Source organism: Dipodomys merriami, unplaced genomic scaffold (assembly GCF_024711535.1).
Source record: "Dipodomys merriami isolate MVZ:Mamm:240054 unplaced genomic scaffold, mDipMer1.0.p SCAF_106, whole genome shotgun sequence".
Lineage (NCBI taxonomy): Eukaryota > Metazoa > Chordata > Mammalia > Rodentia > Heteromyidae > Dipodomys > Dipodomys merriami.
Window position 1 is genome coordinate 3,855,676 of NW_027202338.1, and position 26,208 is coordinate 3,881,883.

The 26,208-nt window shown below is 62.1% G+C and overlaps 3 protein-coding genes across 3 annotated transcripts in view; 1 reads left to right on the forward strand and 2 right to left on the reverse strand.

Annotated features, from left to right (window-relative positions):
- Window positions 1-8,872: 8,872 nt before the first annotated feature.
- On the forward strand, window positions 8,873-18,020 carry LOC138814258 (neuronal PAS domain-containing protein 1-like). Its single transcript, XM_070003265.1, has 11 exons — window positions 8,873-8,991; window positions 9,309-9,544; window positions 12,290-12,363; window positions 12,915-13,004; window positions 13,753-13,930; window positions 14,817-14,932; window positions 15,270-15,427; window positions 16,051-16,157; window positions 16,595-16,742; window positions 17,296-17,390; window positions 17,502-18,020. Exons 1-11 carry the CDS (start codon window positions 8,873-8,875, stop codon window positions 17,939-17,941), a joined length of 1,761 nt encoding a protein of 586 aa, XP_069859366.1. The 3' UTR covers window positions 17,942-18,020.
- Window positions 18,021-18,118: 98 nt separating this feature from the next.
- On the reverse strand, window positions 18,119-20,235 carry LOC138811973 (transmembrane protein 160). Its single transcript, XM_069999923.1, has 3 exons — window positions 20,003-20,235; window positions 18,865-18,957; window positions 18,119-18,463 (listed from the first exon to the last, which is right to left on the reverse strand). The coding sequence occupies exons 1-3, from the start codon at window positions 20,208-20,210 to the stop codon at window positions 18,198-18,200; spliced, it is 567 nt and encodes a 188-aa protein (XP_069856024.1). The 5' UTR covers window positions 20,211-20,235; the 3' UTR covers window positions 18,119-18,197.
- Window positions 20,236-21,820: 1,585 nt separating this feature from the next.
- LOC138814269 (zinc finger CCCH domain-containing protein 4) overlaps window positions 21,821-26,208 on the reverse strand; it is a 33,216-nt gene continuing 28,828 nt past the window's right edge. The window contains exons 13-14 of the mRNA XM_070003277.1: window positions 25,875-26,126; window positions 21,821-25,052 (exon numbers count right to left, since the gene is read on the reverse strand). Coding sequence (XP_069859378.1) covers window positions 23,542-25,052; window positions 25,875-26,126 — 1,763 coding nt within the window. The 3' untranslated portion in view covers window positions 21,821-23,541. The remainder of the gene's footprint in view (window positions 25,053-25,874; window positions 26,127-26,208) is intronic.

Here is a 26,208-nt window from a genome sequence, read left to right on the forward strand (position 1 = left end):
CCCCACACCTTCGCCGTGGCCCACTCAGGCTGGGCTGCTAGCCCTGTCCGGGCCTGGAACCACGTGGAGGACTGGACTGGCCAGGCAGCAGCCCCGCGGCCCCCCGTGGGCCCGCGCCGGCCTCCGCCCCTGCATGTACAGAGCCCACCACTGGAACCACACGGCCTGCGCCCCGGGCCCCGAGGGCCACACCCTGTCCCCCCGAGCGCCCCATAGGACGCGCAGTGCTGTAGGGGCACCCCAAGGTACAGGCTGGGGCAGATGGGGCGCTGTGCCCTGCGGCGCCCCTCCAGGAACACTGAAGAACAGTGGGACACCCTCCCGGAAGTAGGAAGAAAACGACAGACCTCAAGATTCCACTCCCGCCTCTGCTGTGCAGGAGGCCCACGGCCGCGCGAGCCGGCTGGGTGCCCACGCAACACGGTTAGGGAGCGCCGCGCATGCGCCTGGGGTGGGAGGTGGGCAGCGGGGCCAGGGCCGGGGTGCGGGGGCCTCCAGGTCACGCGTGCCTGGCGCCGCTGCCACCTCCCCGGTCCCCCGAGCCCTCCCACTTCCGCTCCCCACCCGTCCTCGTGGCTGAGCCACGGCCTCCGCAGCCACGGAGCCCGACACTAAGGTACCCTGGCGTCCAGGTCTTGACGTTGCACTTTAGAAGCAGCACGCGTGTCCCGGGCGGAGGAGGCCCCGGGCCGCGGGTCCTTCCCCTGCGCAAGCTGGCGTCGCCATCGTCCTGACAAGACAAGGTGCTTGAAACACTAAGTCACCCCTGCAAGTCTGTCCCCCCACCCCAGAACCCCACCCAAGGTACAATGTGTTCATGTGCGTGTTTCCCCCGCGGGCCTGCCCCGTGTGGAGAGCCGGGATGGCAGGGAGGCGCGTGCCGCCCTTGCCGCGGTGCAGAGCGGTCCTGGGTGCCAAGCCTCTGCTTCTAGGCCGGGAGCGCAGCTGGCCGCTTCTCTCCCGCCCCGCCTCCCCGCGGCTCTAGGCCGAGCCTGAGTCACGGCAGCGCTGGGCCCCCGTGGCAGCGCTGGGCCCACGGGGGCGCAGCATGCCGCCCGGACCCCGCTTCACTCCGGGCGGGCCCACTGCGCCGCCTTCCTGGGGACCGTGTCCCCCAGAGCACCGCTGGCAGCCCGCAGCTTACTGCCAGCTGGGGCCGGGGGCGTGGCTTCCGTCACACCCGCCCCACCCCTCGCCGGAGGGGTCTGGCGGAGCCCACGCGGCCGTGGCCCCTGGCAGCCGCGGGCACCGGGCCCTCGCCCCTGGCCACACGGCCACGCTGTGGGCAGGGAAGGACTGCCCGGCCCGAGCAGGCCCGAACCCGCGTCCGCCCAGTGCTGCCCGCGGGGCCCAGCAGGCCTAAGTTATTGTTTGCATTGCGAGTCCTGTCCCCTGTGTACACCGAAAGGAAATAATGTCGGGATTTATGGGAATAAAAGTCCTTTGAAGATCTGGAACCGCGCTGCTGCCGGCTTATTTTTCTGGTACTTGTGTTTTTCATGTTACGTTGAATTAACAAATATTTTGAGTTTCCTGCGAAAAACAACACATGAATGGTATTGAAATGTGTTAGTAGTCTGGCTGCGTGCCCAAAACTTTGTTTCACAGCGAAAGTGAAGAACTGTATGTAAAGAAAGTATACCGATGATTTCTTGTATCCTAGGGGCTCTCACCAAGAGCTCTTCTAGTTGGTGTTAGGAATGTTGGCTTCATTTCCAGACTTCTCTTTATTTTCACACGTCGGGGGTTGTGGGTTTCGAGGCTCCTGCCTGATTAGTGCATGGTCAGCCCTCAAGGCTGAGGCATCTCTCACTGAGGTGTTTTTGTTTGGTTTTGTTTTTTAAAATCATGTATTTGCTACAAAGTATTGTACTTGTGTCAATGGGAATGGTGTAAAAAACAGAAAAGGCCTTATGTGACATGTATTATAGTTAATAAATCAATCTTGTTAAAAAAAAAAAAAAAGAAGAAGCAACCAGGCCTGAAAGATGAAAAGACTGTCCCCCTCCACCACCTCTCTCCCCCACCCCATCCAAGGACCCTCCTGCCAGCCCTGGGCTGATGCCCCTGTGACCTGCGCGTGCACACACACACACACACACACACATACTCTGCCAGTCAGGTCCCTGGACTCCAGGTGACAGGACCATCTTGGCCAGCCTCCAGACCAGGGACCACCTTCTCAGATATCCCTGTTCACCAAGGAACCTCTCTACCACTGGCATGCCTTGTTAACCTCCCTCTGCCCATGATCCAGGCCTGCTACCCTGCTCCGCCCTCATCCTACATGGCCTGCCAGCATCCCAAAGTCATTTGCAAGCATAGTCTTTCTGTGTTCTCTGCCCCCTTCCTAGCTCAGGCACCCATTCAAGCTCACCACATATCAACTGTTCTCCACCCACCCTGTCCTTCATCTTGACTTTGCCTACCTACAGCAAGAGCAGGAACTCTTCACTTAGTATGCGGCTCCCTGATGTGGCCCCAGCAGACATGGTTAGCAGATTGCCGCACCACAAGATGACTTCCAAATGCCTCTCCAGGCAGCCATTACCACTCAATAGCAGCTAGCCCTTAGTTTACTTTAGGCTTTTCACCAGGAACACAGGTGTGTACTTGTCTAAGTACTTGACACCAGCACCCCACCTCTGCACCAACCTGCTTTCCTCCTCTCATCCAACTCCCCAACATCAACCCAAATCGTTTTGAGGGCATTTCGTTTCCCCTACCCTCGGCCCATCCTGTCCAGGTCTTTTCCTATTTCCATCAGCCAAAAATGTCTCCTACCCAGGTCTCAGCTTGGCCTAGCAGACCCTAGCTGCTGCAAAGCCTGGGGCCCTTCACCCCTCTCTTTATCTGTTGGGTTGGGGGCTCCATGAGCCCCACAAATGCTTCAGTTTGCATCCTACCAAATGGCATTCAGTGTGTGTTGACAATCCTATCTCTCAGCCACCATGACCCCCACCTCAGCAGTTTGTTGGGGGCAGGTTTGTGGCTCCCCATGTGCCCGCCCTCCCTCATCAGCAAGAGCCCAATAGCAAGAGCCCAATCCTTCTTGGGCCCTTGGTCACATGTAGACTGTGCTAGGTACCATTTTGGCTTTGCCTGGCAGCTCCATCTGTAAGCAGACCTCCACCCCAAGGACCACGTTTGTCCCCACCTGCTTGTGATTCTCCACTCAGGGACACCATGGTGACACCACAGCCAAACTTCCTGGCTTACCCACCACCAGAGACAGACCGACCTTTGGGGTGTACCTCCAATGTCACCCACCTTTCCCCACGTTAGGGAGTTTGGGAAGCAGAGTCAGGCCAGGCAGAGCCAACCAGGGCCCCTGCTGACCTTTCAGGAAGCCTTTCCAGCCACCCTCATGTCATTGGCTACTGCTGCTCCCTCTGCAATGCCTCCTTCCCTTCCCTCCCCTTCCGCCTCTCCTGGGGCTCACATTTACAGGGGAAAGCAACACCACCAATTCTACATCAAATGCATTTTTTCACTTTTCCAAGGGCTGGGGATGCTGCTTGGTGGTAGAACCCTCGCCAAGCAGATGCAATGAAGGCCTGAGTTTCCAGCCCCAGCACTGAAGGGGAGGAAAAAAAAAAGCTTATCAGAGCTCTGTCAGATCATTCTATGGTGTGCTTCTCATTCACACTGTAAACACCCATTGAGCACAGGCTTCACAAGCACTTCTTTGTGCCAGACTTGAGATCACAGCCATGGACAGAAACCCACCTAGGGCTGACACCCTATGTGCTATGTCAGAGACCACAGCAAGCAAGCAAACAAACATGCCACCTGCCAGGCAGGATGGGCGGAGATGGGAGCCCCAGAGAGCAGGGCTCTCTGTTCATCCGATGACCAGACTTCAGGGCAGCAGTGACCAGGGAGATGCCAAACTTAAAGAGCCTACACACACACACACACACACACACACACACACACACACACACACACACACACACACACAGAGATGGATATGGAAGTGTATACCTGTAATGCCAGCTAACAGAGATAGAGGTGGATCTAGAAGGATTGTGGCTCAAGAGTAGCTCAAAACCCTATCTGAAGCCAGGCACTGGTGGCTCACGCCTTTCATCCTAACGACTCAGGAGGCTGAGATCTAAGGAGCACAGTTCAAAGCCAGCCCAGGCTAGAAAATCTGTGAGACTTATTTCCAATTAACAACCAGAAAAAAACAAGTGGAGGGCTGGGAAGGTGGCTCAGTAGTAGAGCGCTTGCTTTGCATGCATGAGGCCCTGGGTTCAATTCCTCAGCACCACATAAGCAAAAGAAAAAAGCTGGAAGTGGCGCTGTGGCTCAAGTGGTAGAGCGCTAGCCTTGAGCTGAAGAGCTGAGGGACAGTGCCCAGGCCCAGAGTTCAGGCCTCATGACCAGACCCAAAAAAACAAAACAAAACAAAAAAACAGAACTGGAGCTGTGGCTCAAAGTGGTAGAGTGCTAGCCTTGAGTGAAAAAGCTCAAGGACTGCACCCAGGCTCTGCGTTCAAAATCCATGATCAACAAAACAAAACAACATTATCTGGAACACAAAGTAAAAGCAAAGGGATTGGGGGTATGGCTTAAGAGGTAGAGCATCAGCCTAGACTGCATACACTTCCCTGGACTCAATCATCGGGACCCTAATAATATCAGTGAAAGTGCAAAAGCTACACATAAACATGTTGGATGAACAGGAGCCAGTAACAAGTGTGGATGGGATGGGTGGGAGCAAGAGGAAAAATGAATGGTTCTGAGCCCCCTCTCCAGGTGTTGTGGGGGGCGGGGAGCAGGACAATAGGAATAGAGACAATAGGTAGCTTCTGGAAATCTTGGAGCCCAAGAGAACAGAATTTGCTGAAGGTCATGTGGGTCAGAGTGAACCCCACCCCTGACTCTGGGGTTGACATGACATCAGCCCCCAGCCCCAGCCAATGGAGACTGGAGAATGCACTGCATTTCTCCAGATGGCCACCAGGGGGCAGAAGAGCATCACTCCTGGGAGGGGTGTGTGTGTGTGTGACAGAAACTGGCTTAGTTGGTTGGTTGGTTGGTTGTGAAGAAAGCAAAATTAGGACTGGGAATGGGGCAAGATGGACTTGCAGTGTCCCTGGGGCAGACTGGCAGAATATTTCTATTAGTGTATCCATTTGTCCATCCATCATCCATACATTTATTTTATCCTCAGTCAACAGGTCAGGGGCCAGGCCACATTGGTCTCAATAGGATAGGAGAATGAACTTAAACTGTTCATGGTGGTACATGCACTTGAGAGGCTGAGGCCAGGCTGGGTGACATACTGAGACCAGTCAAACAAACTAAAAGCAAAAGGATTGGGGGTGTGACTCAAAATAACAGCTGGGTGCTGGTGGCTCACACCTGTAATCCTAGCTACGCAGGAGGCTGAGATCTGAGGATTACTGTTTTGTTTTGCCAGTCCTGGGGCTTGAATTTGGGGACTGAGCTTTGTCCCTAAGTTTTGGGGGATTTTTTTGGTCAGTCGTGGGCTTGAACTCTGGGCTTAGGCGCTGTACTTGCACTCTTCAGCTCAAGGCAAGTGCTCTACAACTGGAGCCACAGCACCACTTCCAGTTTTCCAGTGGTTTATTGGAGATAAGGGTCTCACGGACTTTCCTGCCCGGGCTGGCTTTGAACCGAAATCCTCAGATCTCAGCCTCCTGAGAAGCCAGGATTACAGGCGTGAGCCACGGGCACCCGGTTCTGATTTTCTTTTTTTTCTTGTTGTTGGTTGTGGGGCTTGAACTCGGCCTGGGTGCTGTCCCTCAGCTCTTCAGCTCAAGGCGAGCGTTCTACCACATGAACCACAGAGCCACTCCATCATTTTCTGCTTAGGTGGTGCTGAGGAATCGAACTCAGAGCCTCATGCTTGCGAGGCAAACACTCTACCACTAAGCCACCTTCCCAGCCCCTGTCCCTGAGTTCCTTTTGCTTAAGACTAGCACTCTAGCAGGGCACCTGTGGCTCATGCCTGTAATCCTAGCTATTCAGGAGGCTGAGATCTGAGGATTGCGGTTCAAAGCCAGCCCGGGCAGGAAAGTCCATGAGACTCTTATCTCCAATAAACCACTAGAAAATCAGAAGTGGTGCTAAGGCTTAAGCAGTAGAGTGCTTGCCTTGAGCTGAAGAGCGCTAGGGACAGTGCCCAAGCCCAGAGTTTAAGCCTCACCACTGACCAAAAAAAGACTAGCACTTTACCACTTGAGCCACAGCACCACTTCCAGCTTTTTCTGTATATGTGGTACTGAGGAATCGAACCCAGTGCTTCATGCATGCTAGGCAGGCACTCTACACTAAGCCACATTCCCAGCCCTGGGGATCAGTTTGAAGCCACATGGGGAAAAAAGTTTCTGAGATTTTCATCTCCAATTAACTCCTGGAAAGTTATAAGTGGAGCTGTGGTTCAAGTGGTAAAGTGCTAGCCTTGAGTGAAGAAGTTAAGGGATAGTGCCCAGGCCCCAAGTTCAAGCCCCATTACTCGGGTTGAACAATTCAGCCTCCACAGCACAGGGCCAGGAAGTGGTCATTAGGGCAGAAGCCGATATCAAAGCTTGGATCCCTCTGTTGGCACCCAAGTCTCTGGGGATGAGCTGAGACACCATCACCATCCCACTTTATAGCCTCTTCATTTCATTTTCTCACTAAAAAATGGATCCAAAATAGAGTCCCATTCAAGCTGAGCATGGTGGGTCACACCTGTAATTCCAGCTATTCAGGAGGCATAGATAGCAGGATTACAGTTCAAGACCAGCCCTGGCAACACACACCCACGCACACACACACACACACACACACACACACACACACACACACACACACACCGACAAAACGAATGCAAAAGGGCTAGGGAATGTGGCTCAGGCAGTAGAGCACCTAAGTAGCAAGACCCTAAGTTTAAATGCCAGTACAGACAAGACAGAGAGAGAGAGGAGAAAGCCCACACCTTGTTATGGAAAATGGGCACTTCCTGTTATTGCCGATATGCTCCTGAGCCAGCAAAGCTGTGTGACTCAGTTTCTCCACCTGTCTAGAGATGCTGCCCATGTTCTCTGGGAATCCTACCTCCTCCAGGCCTCCATCCCATTTTTGTTGCTCCCTCTGGAGTCTCCTGAGGGCGCACATCGGCACGCCAGGCAGCCAGAGAACACCCCGGGCCGGCGGTGGGAGTGACGGTGCGGCCGCGGGGAGATGGACGACCTGGAATCCAAGGAGGAAGGCTCATTTGCACACACTGATGATGTGTGAAGCCTCTGGAGGTTGGGGTCCCAGCCCCTGAAACAGCCCGGGGTCAAAACCCCAGGGCCCTGACATCTGGAGAAAAAGACGCTACGTCCTGTCTTGGAGGCAGGAGTAAGGGCCGGGGTGCCAGGCCCCAGCTTTGTTGGGGTTGTTCTGACACCCCGAAATTCTCCCCTGGAATAGGAGGCAGGGACGTGAAGTGCCCGCCCTGAGGAAGGGGGGTGCGGAAGGGGTGCGGGGACTCCGGGGGTGAGGCTCCCGCTGAGCTGCTGGTTTGGTCCCCCGAATGTTGGGTGAGGGGGCTCGGACTCCCCCCACACACTCCGCGGTGGGCCTCCAAACGCCGCCCCGCCTCTGGGAGAGGCCCGGGAGCGGGGCGGGGCTGGGGGCGGGGCTCCCGCAGGCCCCGCCCCGCCGTCGGCGCTGTCCGAGGTCTCCAAGTGTGCGAGGCCGCCCAGGGCGCCCGGAGCCCGGAGCCCGGCGCCCAGCCGCGCGCCCCGCTCGCCCCGGGGTCTATGGAGCGGCCCCTCGGCGCCTCCTGGCCGGCTCTACGCCGCGCCCCGAGTCCGCTCCGCCGCCAGGTAACCAGGTTGGAAGGTCGGCGGGAAGGGGACCCCGGGATGTTTGGCAAGAGGGGAAAGGGGAGACTCCTGGGTCCTTCAGGGATGGACGGCTGGAGCCCTGTGTCCCGGGGGTCGGGGTTTACCGGGCGCCGGTACCCAGGGCCCGGAAAGGGTACGTGACTGTTTGGATCCTGGGGAGACAGAGCCGGGGAACCTGGACGCCGGAGCCTGGGCAGCTGGACACCTGGCCGGGGACGCTTGGGGACAGCCTGGGTCCTGGGGCAGGGGTGCCCCGAACGCCTAACCCCCGGAGAGGGGAGACTCGGGCGAGCCGCCCCGGGGCCCGGGGATCCGGACACGCCGACACCTGGGCCCCAAGTGTCAGGGCCCTGCTGGGGCGCCCTCGGGCTGCAGCGGGGCTCCCACGCCGAGGGCTTCACGGAGGAAGTTTCCATGGCCGAGATTCGGCACCACCCCGAGAGTCTGGGGTGCTCCCTGGGTGGGACCCGAGGGGAGGGGGGTCCCCGTCCTGTTCCCCTTTCCCACCTTCTTGGCCCAGCCTGGGGAGTAGGGGCGCCGCCGGCTCAGGCGCCGGACGCTGGGGTGGGCTCGGGGGGCGGCCCCGGGGCCGGGGGCTGGGGCCGGGCGCGCCCGGGCCCCGGCGCGGCGCGCGCCCCGGGCGGGCTTGGGCATGCTCGGCACGCAGCGCGGGCCGGTCCGATCCGTATGCGCGCCGCGTGCGCCCATTGGTATGCGGGAGCCGGCCCGGCGCGGGGGAGGCGGGCGCGCTGGCGGGCGGCGCGGGGGAGGCGGCGGCGGGGCACGTCCTCACCCTCACCCGGAGCGCCAGCCCCGGGGCCCAACGCCCGCTTCCACACCCGGGCCTCGAGAAGTGGGGAAACTGAGGCAGCTCCGCGCCCGGACCTCAGTTTCCCTGGAAGGGTCTCCCCACACCACCCCCTCTAGAACCCTGACAGCCGCCTCGGACTCTCTCTCCCACGGCAGGAGACGCCAGTCTCCGAACCCGCCTGAACCCCAACGCCCCCAGCCCCGCGGACATGGCGACCCCCTTCCCCGGGAGCGGCGGCGGCGAGGTCAAGTGCGGGGGAGGCGGTGGCGCCGGCGTCCCGTGGGACTTTCTACCGGGGCTGATGGTCAAGGCCCCACCCGGACCCTGGTGAGCAAAGCCCCGCCCAGGCCCCGCCCTCGGCACAGACCACGCCCCCGCCTCCGTGGGACACACCCACCCTGGTGTGGCCACGCCCCTCTGTCTGTGGACCCGCCCCCGGGAGTTGGCCCCGCCCTCGGCGTCGCCGCTGTCTCTGCCGGTCCGCAGCCGGCGATCCCTGACCCCGACCCGGGCGCGGATCCGCACTCGCCCCCGCCCCAGCTCCTGCACCCCGTCCTCGGGGCTCCCCGGCCCTCGGAGGCCGGCCTGGCCTTCCCGCCCGCCCCGCCGCCCCCCGTGACGCCTCCTCCGCGCCGCCCGCCCAGCCTGCAGGCGCAGCGCAAGGAGAAGTCCCGCAACGCGGCGCGCTCCCGGCGCGGGAAGGAGAACCTGGAGTTCTTCGAGCTGGCCCGGCTGCTGCCGCTGCCCGGCGCCATCTCCGGCCAGCTGGACAAGGCGTCGGTCGTGCGCCTCAGCGTCAGCTTCCTCCGCCTGCGCCGCTTCGCCGCGCTCGGAGCGCCGCCCTGGGGGCTGCGGGCCGTGGGGCCGCCCGCCGGCCTCGGTGAGTGCGGCGCGCGTGCGCCGGCCGCGGGGCCCCGTCCCGCGCTGGGCCGACCGAGTCGGGGGGACTTCGCCAGAAGTTGGTGACGCCGGGGCCTCGGGCCACGCGGGTGCGGGCGGCCGCCCTCCCTCCCCGCGCCGGCCCCCCCTCCCCGCGCCGGCCCCCCCTCCCCGCGCCGGCCCCCCCTCCCCGCGCCGGGCCCCCCTCCCCGCGCCGGGCCCCTCTCCCCGCGCCGGGCCCCCCTCCCCGCGCCGGGCCCCCCCCTCCCCGCGCCGGGCCCCCCTCCCCGCGCCGGCCGCCCCTCCCCGCGCCGGCCCCCCCCTCCCCGCGTCGGGCCCCCCCCTCCCCGCGCCGTGCCCCCCTCCCCGCGCCGTGCCCCCCCTCCCCGCGCCGGCCCCCCCTCCCCGCGCCGGGCCCCCCCCTCCCCGCGCCGGGCCCCCCTCCCCGCGCCGGGCCCCCCTCCCCGCGCCGGGCCCCCCTCCCCGCGCCGGGCCCCCCCCTCCCCGCGTCGGGCCCCCCCTCCCCGCGCTGGGCCCCCCCCCTCCCCGCGCTGGGCCCCCCCCTCCCCGCGTCGGGCCCCCCTCCCCGCGTCGGGCCCCCCCCTCCCCGCGTCGGGCCCCCCCTCCCCGCGTCGGGCCCCCCCCCTCCCCGCGTCGGGCCCCCCTCCCCGCACCGGGCCCCCCCTCCCCGCGCTGCGCTCCGAACCAACTCCAGCCCCGCCCCGGCCAGGCCCCGCCCCTCACCCCGGCTCCCGGGCGGGAAAGCCAGAGCCTCCGCCTCCCGCCTCGTAATGCCCGAAACACAAAGCCGGAGTGGGGCTGTGGTTCAGGTGGTGGAACACCAGGAGGGGAGGGGAGCGCGGAGGCGGCGTGGGCCCCACGCTGTGACCCGCAGGCCGTGTGGGAAGCGGGGTGCCCCCGCCCCACCCCCGGGCCGCGGGGACCCAGCGGGAGCGGGGTGTCCTGAGGGGCCCGACCCCCCCTGCCCCGTCGGGGGGCGGGGAGAAGACGCATTGATTAAGCTCGCAATAAATCACCATTCAAATTGAAACCCAGCGATGCGGTGATTAGGGGATTGACTGGCGGGATGCTGATTACTGTCATTACCGCAGCCACGCGTGCGTGGTGCGTGCGGGGCGCCATTGCCCCGCGCGAGGCCGGGGGGGGGGGGAGGGGGAGAGGCCGGGCTCCACCTGAGGGCGGCACAGCCTGGGCCCCACGCCCCCTGCCCCGCCCCCATCCCGAATCTGACCGGAGCCACCGGTCCCCCACCCCCCGCCACGCGTGGCCCTCCTCCCCGCACGACCACCCCCTCCCGCCTCGCCCCTGCGCGGCCCCAGGGCCTTCCCACACGCGCGGGTCCAGACCCGCAAGTGCAAAGGCCCTGGGGGTGGACACGGAGGGAGTGGCGGGCGCCCATCGTGGGGGGGTCCGGGGAAGGTGCGGGGGGGGGGGGGGAGACCCCGGGTGCCGTGGGAGGGGCCCGGGGTGAGGGGATCTGTGAGGTCCACTGACCAGGCCGGGGCTCCCCGTCACAGGGGCTGGGGCCCCTCCCCCACCGCATCCCACCCCCACGCGCACCCCATTAATGCTGTTAATTGCAGCCGCTCGCTCTGACCCGGGCTGATCCTGTGAGAGGGAAAATGAAGGAATTAGCAGAAATGACAGGGAAAATTGCCACAATTAGTGGGCCGCATTGTTCCAGTCTGTCACCAGGATGCTTGAGCGGCGTCTGGGGGAGGGGTCCCCGCCGGCCCCCAGCAGCCATTGTTCCAGGATCCGCCAGCGGGAGCAGGAGTGGGGGGGGTCCCAGGTTGGGGCGGCTGGGGCAGGTCCTGGGGCCTCGGGACAGGCTGGGGCTCACAGCCCTGGCAGAGGGACGCCTGCCACGAGGCAGGAAGGGAAACTGAGGCACGGGGAGGCCAAGGCCCCGCCTGAGCTCTGAGCCTTGCGGGCTGCAGGCCCTTGCGGAGCCGCGTGTCCCGGAGTCCCGGGCCTGCCTCTCCAGGGCTTCCCGGTCTCAGTTAGGGGCCAGGGGGACCCAGGGCCTCCGGGGCTTGGCCAACCCCCAACACCTGGTCCGGAACCCCGAATCCCGGGTGAAGGGGAGCACGGCCTGTCTGTCATTTGTCCTCGGTGCTTTCTGTTGTTTTGTCTTTCCTGGCACCGGGGCTTGATCTTGACTTGTGTGCTTAGCTGGTGCTCTACCATTTGACTCACGCCTCCAGTACAGCTTTTCCCTAGCTCCTGGGAGACGGAGTCCCAGACCTTCCTGCCCAGGCTGGCTTGCAACTGCGATCCTCGGGATTCAGCCGTGGCCCAGCCCTGGCCATCATGGAGGCGGCCCTGGGGCTGTCATTTGTCCACCCCCGGGACTGGGAGCCCGGTCCGGGGCAGGCCGGGCCGTGCCGGTCACCTGGGAACAGGAGGGCTGGAGGTCGCTTTTGTGCAGCCAATCCGTGCAGGAAGGAAGGCGCCTGCACCTGTCTCTGGGTCCAAGTGCCCCTGTCTCCCCCACCCCAGCCCTGCTCCACACGGCGCCCTAGTTTCTGGTGACCACAGTGGCTGAAGCCTGGGGCACAGGGGAAGGAACACCGACCCAAGTGCCAGAGCCCTTGCACATAGCAAGCGGGAGGCCATGAGTTCAAATCCCAGTAGCACCAAAAACAAAAGGGGATTATTTATCGGCTCTGTGCCTGTGCGGGCCAGGCGCCGGCCACGGCCCCATCCTTCGCTCTGTCCCCAGCCCCAGGCCGGCGGAGCGCCACGGCGCTCGTCTCCGAGGTCTTTGAACAACACCTGGGGGCGCACATCCTGCAGGTGAGGCCCTGCCCCGACCAGCTGCTCCTTGCTGCTCCCTGGCGGCCGCTCGCGGGAACAGACCGACCTGCTGTTCTGTGCTGCCCTCTGGTGGTCGCGCTGCGGAACAGCTTGGCCTTCTGCTCCGTGCAGTCCCCTTGTGGCCAAAAGCGAGAACCACCCTTTCCCCGCTGCTCTTTGCTGCCACCTCGTGGTCGTGCCCGGGAAGAGCTTGAGCCATCACTCCGTGCTGGCTCCTGGTGGTCAGAAGCGGGAACAACCCCTGCCTGTTGCTTCCTGCTGCCCCCTGGTGGCCACAGCCGGGAACAGCCTGGCCCGTGGCTCCCTGGCTTCCCCCTCGTGGCCGCCCCCCTGGAACTGCACCCACATCTCCTGCATCAATTCCCCACCTAGCCCAAAGTTGCACCGCATGCTTGTCCTGCTTCTCCTACCCTGGCTGCCCTTTTCCATGAGCCACCGCAGCCCAGCATCCCCAGATCAACCCGCTGCAGGGGGAGCCCCAATTTCAGAGCCTGTTTTCCCACTGGTCGGCTGCTCTCTCACGACTCCAGTCCTTGGATGGCTTCGTGTTTGCCTTGAACCAGGATGGAAAATTCCTCTACATCTCAGAAACAGTCTCCATATACCTGGGACTCTCACAGGTAAGGCCCCCGGACCCCGATCCCGATCCCACCGTCATCCTCACTGTGATTGACCTCACTAATCCAGCATGGGGGAGAAAAACAAGGAGGGGGACAGAGACAGAACCTGTGGGTTCCCAAAGTGTGTTCTTTGGACCCCTACATGGCGGCCAGCGCAGTTCATCTTCCTGGAGTAGGAGGTCAATTTGAGCAGAGCAGTGGAAGATCGCTTTATCATTTCCACATTTGGGGCAGCTGGGAAATGCAGTCCACTGAAAATGTGGTATTTGTGATCGGCTTTGAAGGGTGGTGGCAGGGAAAAAAGCGGGGAGCTTCAGTGAATGTGGCATGCAGGCGCGGGGTGCAGAGGCCATGGGAGCGGGGAGGGGCTCTGAACAAAGCAAGGCAGGTCTGTCACTGGGAGTGGGGACAGTGAACAAGGGGCAGAAGGCCAGGTCACCGTGGGGGGTGGGGAGATGGGGACTGGGCTGAGGGAAGTGGAGAAAGGGAAGACCCCCCCCCCCCAGAGGGGACTGGGAGTTAGGCTTTAATGTGTCTCACTCAAGGGTTTGAGTTTTTCCGAGATTTGGTTTGAGCCAGGCCCTTATTAGAAGCATCAGGGGCAGATCATGGAATCAGAGTAGGCAGAGAGAGGCGCCTAAGCTTGCCTTCTTTAAGGATGTTTTTATAAGAAGCCCACGTCGGGTAGGAAGTGCCCTGCGGTCCGGCGCGCAGCTCACGGCCCCGCCCTCCCCGCGGCCGCCGGCAGGTGGAGCTGACGGGCAGCAGCGTCTTCGACTACATCCACCCCGGGGACCACTCGGAGGTGCTGGAGCAGCTGGGGCTGCAGGCCCGGACCCCCGCGCCGCCCACCCCGCCTTCCGCTGCCTCCTCGGCCTCCTCCTCCTCCTCCTCCTCCTCCTCGCTGGCCGACCGGCCTGAGATCGGTAACTCCCGGACACCCCGAGGAGCGAGGCCTGGGGGTGGACAGCCCAGAGCCCGGCTCTCCGGGCAAAACCAAATCTTTGTGGAAACAGATCCGGGTCCAGGTCCAGGCGGAGCTGGTTGACTTGTGCTCATTGCTCCTCAGAAAAGTCAGGCTCCCCACGATCTGAGATTTGCAAGGCCTCCCTCCGGCTGCTAAGGGAGAAAAGAGGCAGGGGGGCTGAGGGCGTTCAAATTGCACCGGGCTGGGAGCGATCGTCTCCGTGTAAACAGATGGAAATGAGGTACAGCCCAGAGAGGTCAAGTTAGTTGCCCTAGATCACACAGCTGTTGAAAGTTCGAGTTCGATGCAGCCCAGGTTTGTGCTTCAGTAGAAACTTCCACCCCATGATACTCTCACTGGAGACTCTCATCTTTGAGCCTTGAAATGCAGGGCCTGAGGCCATCTCCTGTAAACAGGATTCTACTATGTTGGGCTTCCCCAGACATGCGAGCCTTCCGACAGCAATGCTCACAAGCTTGGGGGTTTGTAACGTGGGGACTGTGGCTTTGACGTAGGGGTCAGTCGTGTGTGGTTTTTAGGAGACCCTTGTATCCCGGAGCTTATAGAACATTCTGGCTTTGTGACTTTAGTGTTGCAGCTCCCCATGCGCCCACTCTGTGCCAGGCCCTGCTCTGGGAAGAAGCCTCAGCCTCCCGGGGTCCAGTGGGGCGCGGGGTGGGGGACACTGGCGTGTGTCCACACTGGGGCGAGCGAGGGGCGGCTTCCCAGAGACCTGGCCAGGCCCCGGGCGGGGAGGGGACGCGAGGGCCCCCCAGGTGTCTCTGGATGGAGCTGCGGGGGGGGGGGTCCCCTCAGGACCCCACAGCGCCGGCCCCTCTGCGCAGAGCCCCGCCCCTCCGGGGCGCGCCCTCCTGCCCGGGCGCAGGAGCGTTCCTTCTTCGTCCGCATGAAGTCCACGCTCACCAAGAGGGGCCTGCACGTGAAGGCCTCGGGGTACAAGGTGCGTGTGCGCCCCGATTTGCCCCGGAGATTGAACCCCGCCAGGTTCAGGGGGGGTGGCGGGGAACCGGTCAGGGAGCTGCCACCCCCGGCCCAAGCCACAGGGCCTGCGGGGGACCAAGCGACCAGGAGCCACGCCTGCTCCCCGGCCACGCCCACCACAGCCTGTGCCATCTGGCCCCGCCCACCGCGCTGGCCCCGCCTTCCTTTCCATAACCACGCCCACCGCACTGGCCCCGCCTTCCTTTCCATAACCACGCCCACCGCGCTGGCCCCGTCTTCCTTTCCATAACCACGCCCACCGCGCTGGCCCCACCTTTCCTCCAATGGCCCGGCAGGTCATCCATGTGACCGGGCGGCTGCGCGCCCGCGCCCTGGGCCTGGTGGCTCTGGGCCACGCGCTGCCCCCAGCCCCGCTGGCCGAGCTGCCTCTCCACGGACACATGGTGGTGTTCCGCCTCAGCCTGGGTCTCACCATCCTCGCCTGTGAGAGCAGGTAGGGGGCTGGGAGTGGCGGGGCCGGGGCTGGGTGGGCCTCCGCAGCGGGCGCGGCGGCTGAGGCCTGGCCCGCGCCCCATCCGCTTGGATGGGGCCTTACAGGTGGTGGAGAAGCTGCCAGGCCCGGTGGGAATCGAGGGAGGCCCAGCCCCTCCCCAGTTCCTCTCGGGGGTCTCCACAGCGCGGCCTCCCTTCTGCAGCACCCGGGGAAGGAAGGGTTCAAGGATGAAGTGGTTTCTAGGCGGTGGCTGGTTCGTACCCTGCAAGGACACAGGCTGGAGGCTCACCCAGGGAAAAAGCTGTGGAGACCTCATCTCGACCAACAGAGCTGAGCGGAGAGGGTTGTGCCTCTAATGGCGACTGCAAGGAACTCCTAATAGGGTTGTAGCTTAGGCCCTATTCAGAAAATAACTAAAGCAAACAAGGGTTAGCGGGGGAGGCGAGTGCAGTGCAGGTTCAACTCCCAGAACTGCCAGAATAGAAACGTTATGTCCATTTTATAGAGAGCTAAACCGAGGCCCAGGGTACTACAGAGCAAGGGCTTGGATCCTGGGAGCCAGCTCTGTTGGTCTCCCCGTCCTTGCTCCCCAGCACCTCCTCCCTCCTCTCTGGCATCCCTAGGGTGAGCGACCACATGGACCTGGGCCCCTCCGAGCTGGTGGGCCGCAGCTGTTACCAGTTTGTTCATGGACAGGATGCAAGCAGGATTCGCCAGAGCCACCTGGACCGTGAGACACCTCGGTCCCCACCCACCCCCTGTAGACTACATATTCTCCTCTCTGGTCTCCCCTGGTCCCCAGTTCCCCATCCTCCAGGGCTGACCACGGTTGCTCCTGCTGTACCTAAAGCTCCAGGGGTTCAATTCCACATAGAGGGACAGTCAGGAGACTGGGCAGTGGTGCAGAATTGGGGGGGGGAGGTGCAAAGAGGACGGGGTGGGGTCTTTCCTGACTCCCCCTGTCAATGCAGGAGGCCTGGCTGCTGGGGTCCCAGTTTTCTCTGACTGGCTCTCTACTTTTGTCTTTCTCCCCTTTCCCTTCCACCTGTTCCCCCCCCCCATCTTTCCTTTCCTCCCCACCTATCTCTTTCCCCCCCACCTCTCTCTCTCTCTGCTTTGCCCTCACCCTGTCCCTCTGGTCTTTGCTCGTCCCTGGGCTGGGCCCAGTGCTGGACAAGGGTCAGGTGGTGACTGGTTATTACCGCTGGCTGCAGCGAGCTGGGGGCTTCGTGTGGCTGCAGTCCGTGGCCACTGTGGCTGGGAATGGGAAGAGCCCAGGGGAGCACCACGTGCTGTGGGTCAGCCACGTGCTCAGGTGAGCACCACTGCACCGCCAGTTGCCTCTCAAGGATCCCAGCACAAGGACCTTCAGGGAAGGGTCCTGCAAACATGGAGAGAATAGCCAAAAGCCAGGCATGGTGGTGCCTGCTTGTAATCCCAGCACCCAGGAGATGAAGGCAGGAGGAATTGGAGGCCAGCACAGGGTGAAAAGCAGAATACACACAAAAGGGTTGGGCTGGGGTTCGAGTGGCAGAACACTTGCCTAGCTAGCAGGCGCAAGACTCTCGACTCCATTGCAGGATTGGGGGAAAAAGATCAGGGACCTGGGGTGAGGCAGTGTTGCTTGCTAGAGACCGAGGAGTCCCTGGCAGGGGGTGGGGTAAGGCATGAGCTGGAGGTGCCCGGTGACGACCCCCCCCCCAAGCTGCCTTCTTAGGAACCAGCTTGCCGTTTGTAGGTCGGGAAACAGACATACATGCTGTGTTTGCTGGTGGGGTACAGTGGAGGGAAGAGGAATAACAGGGCGGGAGCCCACCCTCTGCTGAGACCGGGACCCCCGGCTCCTGCTCCCATTCTTTTGTCCTCAGCCACGCAGAAGGCGGCCAGACCCCTCTGGATGCCTTCCAGCTTCCGGCCAGTGTGGCCTGTGAGAACCCGCCCAGCCCAGAGCCAGAGCCCACAGGTAGGCCCGCCCCGCCCGCCCCGCAAGCCCCGCAGCCTTGGCTACTGGGCTGCGTGGAGTGGAAGCCCCCAGCAGCACGCAGCCGAGGGCTTCAGAGCGCTCCTCCTGCAGAGGGGGCCCCTCCGGAAGACGGGGAGCAGGCTACCCCCACCGAGGACGAGACCCCACCGGTCAGGGGCAAACGCATCAAAGTGGAGCCGGGCCCCAAGGAAAGGAGGGGCTCTGAGGACAGCGCAGATGAGGAGCCTGCGGCCCCCCCACGACCCGAGTTCACGTCAGTCATCCGCGCGGGGGCTCCAAAGCTGGACCCAGTGCGGTCATGGGCCCTGGCGCCTCCCGGGGACCCTGCACCCGCCCTCCTCCACGCGGGCTTCCTGTGCACGCCGGGAGGCATTGGTGCCATCCGCTATGGTCCCGCCGAGCTGGGCCTCATGTACCCACACCTGCAGAGGCTGGGCCCAGGGCCAGGGCTCCCTGATACCTTCTATCCTTCCCTCGGCCTGCCCTACCCCGGGCCTGCGGGGGCCAGAGTGCAGCGGAAGGGGGACTAAAGACCGGACTTGGGAGGGCTGCGCTGCACCCCACCCTAGGCCCAGGCCTGCATCTGGTCTGGAGAATTAAACACCTGCTCCTCTTGGGGATGTCAGGGTCCCTGTCTGCATCTGGCTCACCGCCATCCTCCCCCTGGTCCTCCCCTCCAAGTACACGGAAGCACTACCACAACCAGGGCGGGCGAAGGCTCAGGTTTTAATGTCCCAGTGCTCCGGCCCGGGCCAGCCAGTGCCCAGCTGGTCCTCACCCCGTGGCTTACTCGGGTGGCGGCCGGCCTGCTTCATCTCGGCCTTCGGTGGTGCTCGTCCCCTCGTCCTCAGGCACCAGCTCCACATCCAGCTCAAGCTGGCCCATGTAGAGGCCCACGGCACAAGCCCAGAGCAGACTGGCGGCCAGCACAGCCCCCATGCCTGCTGCTGCGCCCCCCAGCGTCAGCTGCATGGGTCCCCGCAGTGAGGCCAGGCCCACGGCGTATGAGGCACTGCCCCACACCACGCACAGGCCACCCAGCAGGAAAAATCCTAGAGGGAAAGAGGGAGCGCAGTCAATGGGGGTGCAGTCAATGGGCACAAGGGGGCCGGCGTGCAAATCCATGGGAGCATAAGCTCAGAGCCAAGGACACTAGCATGGAATGAATCAGGGACTTAAGGGTGGCGTCTGGGAGCCAGGACAAGCCTGGAGGTGGAGGGGCAGGGGTATGTGAGGGACTGGAATCCCCATGTTTGAGAAAATGGAATGGGGAGTCCCAAAGCTATGTCTGGGCCACCCCCTCAGCTGGGACCAATGCCCATGAGGACATGGTGGGGGAAGAGAAGAGGGTTTAACATACACAACTGGGGGAGGCATGAAACAGTCTACCCTGGGATGAGGGTCCCCCCATTCCCCATTCGTTTATGGGACACCAGAGCGGTTCTGCACTCACCGTAGGCTGCTTCCCGGCCCATGTCGCTCTGCATGAAGGAGATGACCCCGATCCCAGAGGCCAGAAGGCCATTGCGGAACCAGGAGAGGAAGGCTGCGGGAGGGAGAATGGACTGTGGTCAGGGCAAACGCTGCCTGCCCCAGACCTGCCCCCTGCCCCACCTCACCCAGGTCACCCAAGTCCCCTCCATCCATCCAGTCAAGAGGCAGCCTCACCTCTCCTAGGAAGCCCCCTGTAGTCCCACCTCGAAATCTTCTCTTAACCTCATTTGATCCCCTCTTCCCCCAAATTCTGCAAAGATTTAATAAGATGGTCAGGCGCTCATGGCTCACACCTGAAATCCTAACCATTCAGAAGGCTGAGATCTGAGCCAGCCTGGGTAGAAAAGTCTGTGAGACTATGATCTCCAATGAGCTAACAAAAAGCCAGAAGTGGAGGTGTGGCTCAAATCGTAGAACACCAGCCTTGAGTGGAGCTAAGGAACAGCACCCAGGTCAAATTGGGGGGGTGGGGGGAGAGAGAGAAGGAGACCCTCGTGTAGACCTCCGGACCAATTTCCCCTACACACGCCACCTTCCTTCAAACGCTACCCTCTCCCAGCAGGGGTGGGCGTCCTCCCTCTATCCACATCTCCCCTCGCTCAAGGCCTAGGTGATGCCAACGGGCTGGTCCCAGCACCAGTGTTAAACCAATCCGCGCCAGGCCGTGACGCCTGTCCCTCCAATCAGCTGGCATCTCTTGTTCTATTGGCTGTGCCCGTCTCCAATCAGGAGCTTGCCCATCAGTGCGGGGAGCCACACGCCCCGCGCAGCGGTCGCCTCTGCAAGCCGGACGGACCCGCACTCTCGGCGGCCCCCGGGAGCCTCTCTCTCATGCAGGCAGGGCAAAGCCCATCCAGCCACCCGCCCTCAGCCCAGCTGCACCCCATTAATCCAGTCCCACCTCCTCCCGGCAAGCCCGCGCGCCCCAGGCGGACAGCCCGCGCCCTTGCAACCAGCTCCTCTGCGTTTCCACGTCCCTGCCGAGCCCCGGCCCCGTTGGGAGGTGGCGCAACCAGGGTGCTTGTTTGTCGTGGCCGCTGCCAGGCCACCCCGCAGCCCGCTCGCCTCCTCCTGGAGACCCCAGCCCCTCCACAGACCTGTCTCGTGCGCCTTTCGGAGGAGCCAAGCGTCTGCGCGGTCCAGTTCGGACACTGGGGGTGGCGAAGCCCCGGCGCGGGGGCCGTGGCCGGGGGCGAAGGACCCCCGGGCACCCCCGCTCCGGGGCCGCTGAGGTGGCAGCAGCGACCCCCGGAAGCGGAGTCGGGCCAGGCGGGCGGCCCGAACCCACCACCAGCCGCCTCCCATGGTTCGCACTAAGGGCCACTGCGCGTTGTCCCGCCCCACGGGTCACTCGTAGGCTGTCGTGCACATCACTCAGGCTGCGCAGCGTTCCTATTGGTATGTGTCTCCGTCACTCATACCCGGCAGACACTGCACATTGGTCAAAATGGCAATGACTCCCACCTTTGTCATCTATGCCGGTAGTGTGCGTCCTACCTTGCTCTTGTAGCTAGACTACGAATCCCAGAGATGACTGCGTCCGGGAAAGGTTGGTCGTCAGAAGCCCGTGGCGCGGTGTCTCCTGGGACTTGAAGTTTTTAACTTTACTTCCAACGGCCGGAAAACTCGATTATTAACGTAGAACCTTGCAAAACGTAGTGGAGCCTAGCAAGTTTCATCAGTAATCTCGCCAAGGAGAGATTACTAATACTATTTCCTTGTATTCCTGTTCAGTCTTACATTTTCCCCCCACTTGTGTTGTTGTTGTCGTCGGTCATGGGACTTGAACTCAGGGCCTGGGTGCTATCCCTAGGCTTTTACCAAGGCTAGAGCGGTACCACTTCCGGTCTTCTGGTGGTTAAGGGATGAGTCTCGTGGTCTTTCCTGCCTGATCTGGCTTCCAACCACGGTTCTCAGCTCTCAGCCTCCTGAGTAGCTGGGATTACAGGTGTGAACCACTACCTCTCCCCCCCCCCCAACCCCAGCTTTATTTTGTACACTGACCAGAGGCACTGTATTCTTCCATATTTCTTTCTTTAAAATACCTATTTGAGTGGTGCTGTGGCTCAAGTGGCAGAATGCCACTCAGGGACAGTGCCCAGGCCCCTGAGTTAGAGCCCCACAACTGACAAAATAAAATACCAATTTGGGCTGGGAATGTGGCTTAGTGGTAGAGTGCTTACCTAGCATGCATGAAGCCCTGGGTTTGGTTCTTCAGTACCACATACATAGAAAAAGCTGGAAGTGGTGCTTGTGGCTTAAGTGGTACAGTGCTAGCCTTGAACATAAGAAACTCAGGGACAGTGCCCAGGCCCTGAGTTCAAGCCCCAAGACTGGCAAAAACAAAAACAAAAAACCTATTTTGGTCTGAGGACCATCCATAGTTTGAATCCAGCCCAGGCAGAAAAGTCTAAGAGACTCTTATCACTAATTAACTAGCAGAAAAAGAGAAACCAAAACCTACAAATGCTGAAGGCCTGGCTCAAACAACAGAGCATCAGCCAATCAAGGTAAGCAAGCATAAGGCCCCGAGTTCAAGCCCTGGCAGTGTGGGGGAGGGGGAAGGACAGCTAGAAATAAACTCAACAGTATGACATTCTTATGCTTATCAATGGGCTTTAGTATGAACTGAAAGTACTTGAGGTGCATTTTACACATTGGCTACCAAAAAGGTTTACACTAGTGAGAAAACAGTACTAATGTGAATGCCAAAAAGGATATTTCTTTCTTGCACTGCCCCTTAGCTTTTTCTGCTCAAGACTGGTGGGTGCTCTACCACTTGAGCCACAGATCCACTTTTCTAACTTTCTGCTGGTAAGGAGTCTACAGGTTTCACCTGTGCCCAGCCCACCCGACCTTCCTCTGCTTCTCCCCCAGGCCGGGGGAGGTATGGGCAGCACAGAGACTAGGGCTGGCAGGCTTTAAAATAACTGCATCCTTTATTGGCAGTAATACAATTATTGGATTAAGAGACCACAGGAGAAGAGGCAGGTGAGTTTCTGGAAGACAGATGCGGAGTACAAAAGGGGCTGGGTAGTCATGCGGCGATCATTGTAAAAATACAGTACATTATATACATATTTGCACCATCAACTTTCAACTCGGAAATAGTATTTACACTCTTGTTACAATCCTGGTTAGAGAGCAATTTCTTTAAAAGCACTGCCTGGTGCCAAGCAGGAATCAGGGTTCCTAGTCCCATGAGGTGCTTAGGCTGAAGGCTCCAGGGGGCTCCAGCTTCGATTTCATCCACAGATTACGGTTTTTAAAAAAGCATTTTTCTTTTACAAAAAAAAAAAAGTAAAAGGAGGGGGGAAAAAAAAAAAAACACCAAAACACCGCCACACTGTGTATGGTCACTTACCTACACACGTGGCCCTTGTGTTCACGGCCCACACTGGTGGCTGACGACAAATCTCATGAATGATTGCTTAAAAAAACAAATCAAAACAACAAAAGACCAACCAAGCCAACCCCAAGGGGCTGTGGGCCCTGCCAGGCACCAGGCTCTCCTACCCCAGCTTTAAGCCCAAATTCATTGCTTTGCCTTTTCACGTTTTCTCTTGGGGTGGCAGAAGAACCTTTGGCTGGGTGACCAGATCTCATTATTAGCAAGGAAGAGCCAGGGACCTTGGGTGAGGCAGTGGGACGGAGGATCAGTGGCATGAGGAGAAAAAGGGGCCCAGAGGCAGGGAGGCAGAAAGGCCTGAAAGCCTGAAGTCAGAAGGAAGAGTGGGGTGGGGCGGGGGGAAGGCTACTGCAAACTTCTGTGCCCTGCTAAGGCGTGGCTGGTGTCTTCCCACTGCAGTGGGGGGTCCCCTCCAGGCCCAGCCACACTGCTCCCTTCCTCAGGCCCCCTTCTGCAAATGTCCACAAATCCAACACTGCGCCTCACCGCTGAGCCCGTGGTCTGTCGGCTTGGGAGGGGGGAAGCGAAGCTGCACTGCCTCAGCCTTACAGAGGCAGGGCTGGCAGCGAGGGGGAGAGCTGGCAGGGCACCAGGGCCTGGCCGTAGCCCTCCAAGGCCGCTGCTCCGGAGGCCGGCGGGTGGCAGCGCTGCGGATCCTTGAGCTGTCTCTGGGGACGGGACTGGGGCCGGCAGTGCTGGGGCATCTGCGGCCCACAGCGTGCGGGCTGGGGCAGGACGGGTAATACTGACAGAAAGCACACTCCGAGGGGCTTCCTCCTGGGGGAGATGCACCCCAGGTCCGTCTGTCCCTGTCTCCCTTGGGCGCTGGTGGGTGGTGCTTTCAGGATGAACTCTGGACGGAGGGCGCAGAGCCCCAAGTGCAAATTCATGAACAGGGTGGGCCAGAAGGCCTGGCCACCTCTAGGGCTTCCTCTCCTGAGGTGACAGTGGCTTCACGCCGAGCGAACAGGACAGACGCGTGGGCTCCACTTTGCCTTGTCCAGCAGTGCGGGAGCCCTGGGAGCCCCAGCAGCAACCGCGGCCGGGGTGACGGATCAGAACGGAGGTGTTATGTACAATTTATGTCTCAAAGAAAGGACTACGTAAGAGGAAACGAAAAGAGGGGGGAAAAAGAAAAGAACACCCAGGACCCCCCAGCTCTGGTAACTGCCCTTAAGTCTCACCCTGGAAGGGGTGGAGCGGGGGGAGCACGGCCCCCCCTCAACACTACTGGCAAAAGGGGGAGGCAGTGGGGTCAAAGCCTTTGAAGACATCTTTCAGGGACCCCGCGTCCGGCTCGCCCTCGCGGGACGGGCTGTTGCCGGCAAAGGGGCTCCCTGAGCCGGACTTGGGGGCTGGCTTCACGGTCCCAAAGAGCGTGGGCACGGGTAGGTTATGCACTCCCGGCTGGGGCGCGGCCCCCTCCGGTGGCGGGGTGCCGGTGGAGGCGGTGGAGGCCACAGCAGCCTTGGGCCGAGGCCGGTTGTAGCTGTTGTACCTGTCCGTGGCCGCGGCACCCGCGTCGGCCCCGGGCTTCCCCGCATCCGGCTGCTCCAGGGCTGACTTGCGCACGAACGGGGGCTCCTTGGCTTTGGAGGCTGAACTCTTGCCGTTGCCCTCGGGGCCCTTGGGCTGGGCGCCCGCCTCCGCAGCCGGCTCTGAGGCTTTGCCCCCCGTGTTGGGAGTCCTGGGGTCATACAGGCTGATGCCGCTCAGCACGCTGCTCTGCCCGCTCCCGCCGCCCTGGCCCAGGCCGCCGGCCGCCAGCACGCGGGGGTCATAGGGTGCCGTGGCTGGGGGGGACGACTCCCGGCTGGGGCTCCCCGTGGGGGGCGAGGTTTCCGGGGCACAGGGCTTGGCGACGCGGGCCGCAGCCGCCGCAGCAGAGTCCACGGGCTTCTGCAGCCGCGGGTCGGCGGGCGCCTTGCGCACCCTGGGGTCGCTGGGCTTGTCGCCCGCGCCGGGGGCGTTGACGTTGACAGTCTTGAGGATCCGAGACAGCAGCTCGAAGTCAGGCAGGTTCGAGCCCGAGCTGCTGGAGTCCGAGGAGGCCCCTACGCGCTGCCGGGTGTTGGGGGGCCCTGCAGGGCTGGAGCGGTGCAGCCTGGGATCCAGGGCGGGCAGGGACTGCAGGGCGGCAGGCACGGGGGGCACCACGTCCTGCTTGGGGATGGGCAGGGGGATGAGGTCCTCGGGGTTCCAGAGCACAGTGCGGGCGAAGCTGGGCTTGCTCAGGGTCACGTCCTTCTTGATGTGGCTGAACTGCTGCAGCTGCGACCGTGGGTCCCGCAGGGGGTGTCCGGGGAGGGGGTCCAGGGGGATGCTGACCGCCTTCTCCCGCAAGGCGCGCTCCCCCTCCTCCTCTTCCGCAGGAGGCGGTGCAGACCCCTTGGAGCTGCCGGGGCCCGCAGGGTTGGCATGGGTGCTGCCATCGGTCTTGGAGGCTGGCAGGGTGCGAGCCAGTCGAGGGTCAGAGGGCCCCGTGTCCCCAGGGCCAGCGCCGGTGGCGGCCTCGGCGTGGCGGGTGAGCCGGGGGTCCCGGCTAAGGCGGGGGTCAGCCAGCCGGCCTCCTGCGGAGTGTCCCTTCTGGAGGCGGGGGTCTCCCAGCCCGCTGCTGCTCAGCTCCCCGACAGAGGCCTGGGGCCGGCTGGATGACTGCTGCCTGAGGGTCTTGAGGATGGACGTGACGCTGCTCCCACCCTCGTCCTCGTCGCTCGAGTACCAGTTGCCAGTGTCTCCTAAGAAAGAGCACAAGAGCAGGTAAGTGGCTCCCGTCTGCCCCCAGACTGGGACCCAACAGGCCGCGGGCGAGCACCTGCTCGGCCCCCCAGCTTTCGGCAGGGCCTGCCCGGGCCCCTTCCTGAGACTGCTGAGGGCAAAGAGGCCGACGCCAAGCACACTTCTGTGTGGCTTTCCTCCCATGCCAGCATCCTCTAGGTGGTGCGTCTCGTTTAAATAATGTACCCCATGCCCAGGACCCTGGCATCCACATGCCCCCGGAAAAATGAGAAAACAGGCCATGGTGCCATTAAGTGGGGGTAGAATTGCACTGAGCTAGGACTCCTCTCCTCTCCAGCCCAGGCTCTGCGGCCTCCTCTCTCTCCGCCTGGCCCTGAGCAACTTGTTCTGGAAGGTCAAGCTCCTGACAGTGAGCCGGGCCAATAGAGGGGCTGACCCTGCTGCACACAGAACCTGCGCAGAGCCCTGAGCACAGGGCACAGCCAAACTCCCGCCATCTTCCTGCAGCCCAGCTGGATCCCAGTCTCCTTCACGTGGCACACCCCAGCGTTTCTCCCTGAGGCAGATGTGGCCAGGCCTAGCCCTTAGCACCTGTGATTCCAACTTCATTGGCTGACTTCACTGGCCTCTCCTCCTCCTCCTCCTCCCCTCCCGAGGCACCTCTGCAGAGAAGGGGCTGCACACGCACCGACAGCGGCCCCACCCACCACTCCCTTTGGGGGCCAGGTGTCTCCAGCACGGCAGCCCTGACCCCAGCCTCTCTCAGGGACATGCAGCTGCCTGCAGAGCCGGCCCGGCCCCACCCCCGCCCAGGCACATGCCTTCCTCATTCTCCCGGTCCTGCTTGCTGCTCTCAGCCAGCCTCCTTGCTCTCTCCTCCTCCTCCTGCTGCTTCTGCTGGATCCTCAGGTACAGAGCCCTCTGGGCCGAGGGCAAGAAGTCGGGGACACCAGCGCCCGGCTTCGGCCGGCCTGAGGGCCCTCCCTCAGAGAAGCTGTCAGGCTCCAGAGGGTGCTCAGGGAAGAGGGGCTCCCCCGGCTGCCCCGGCAGCTCTTCGTAGTGCCCGTAGTCCTCTGTGGCAGGGAAGAACCAGGGTTTGTGTGGGGAAGGGCCTCAGGTGCCAACTCTACCCCTGCCCTCCGCGGACCAATACAG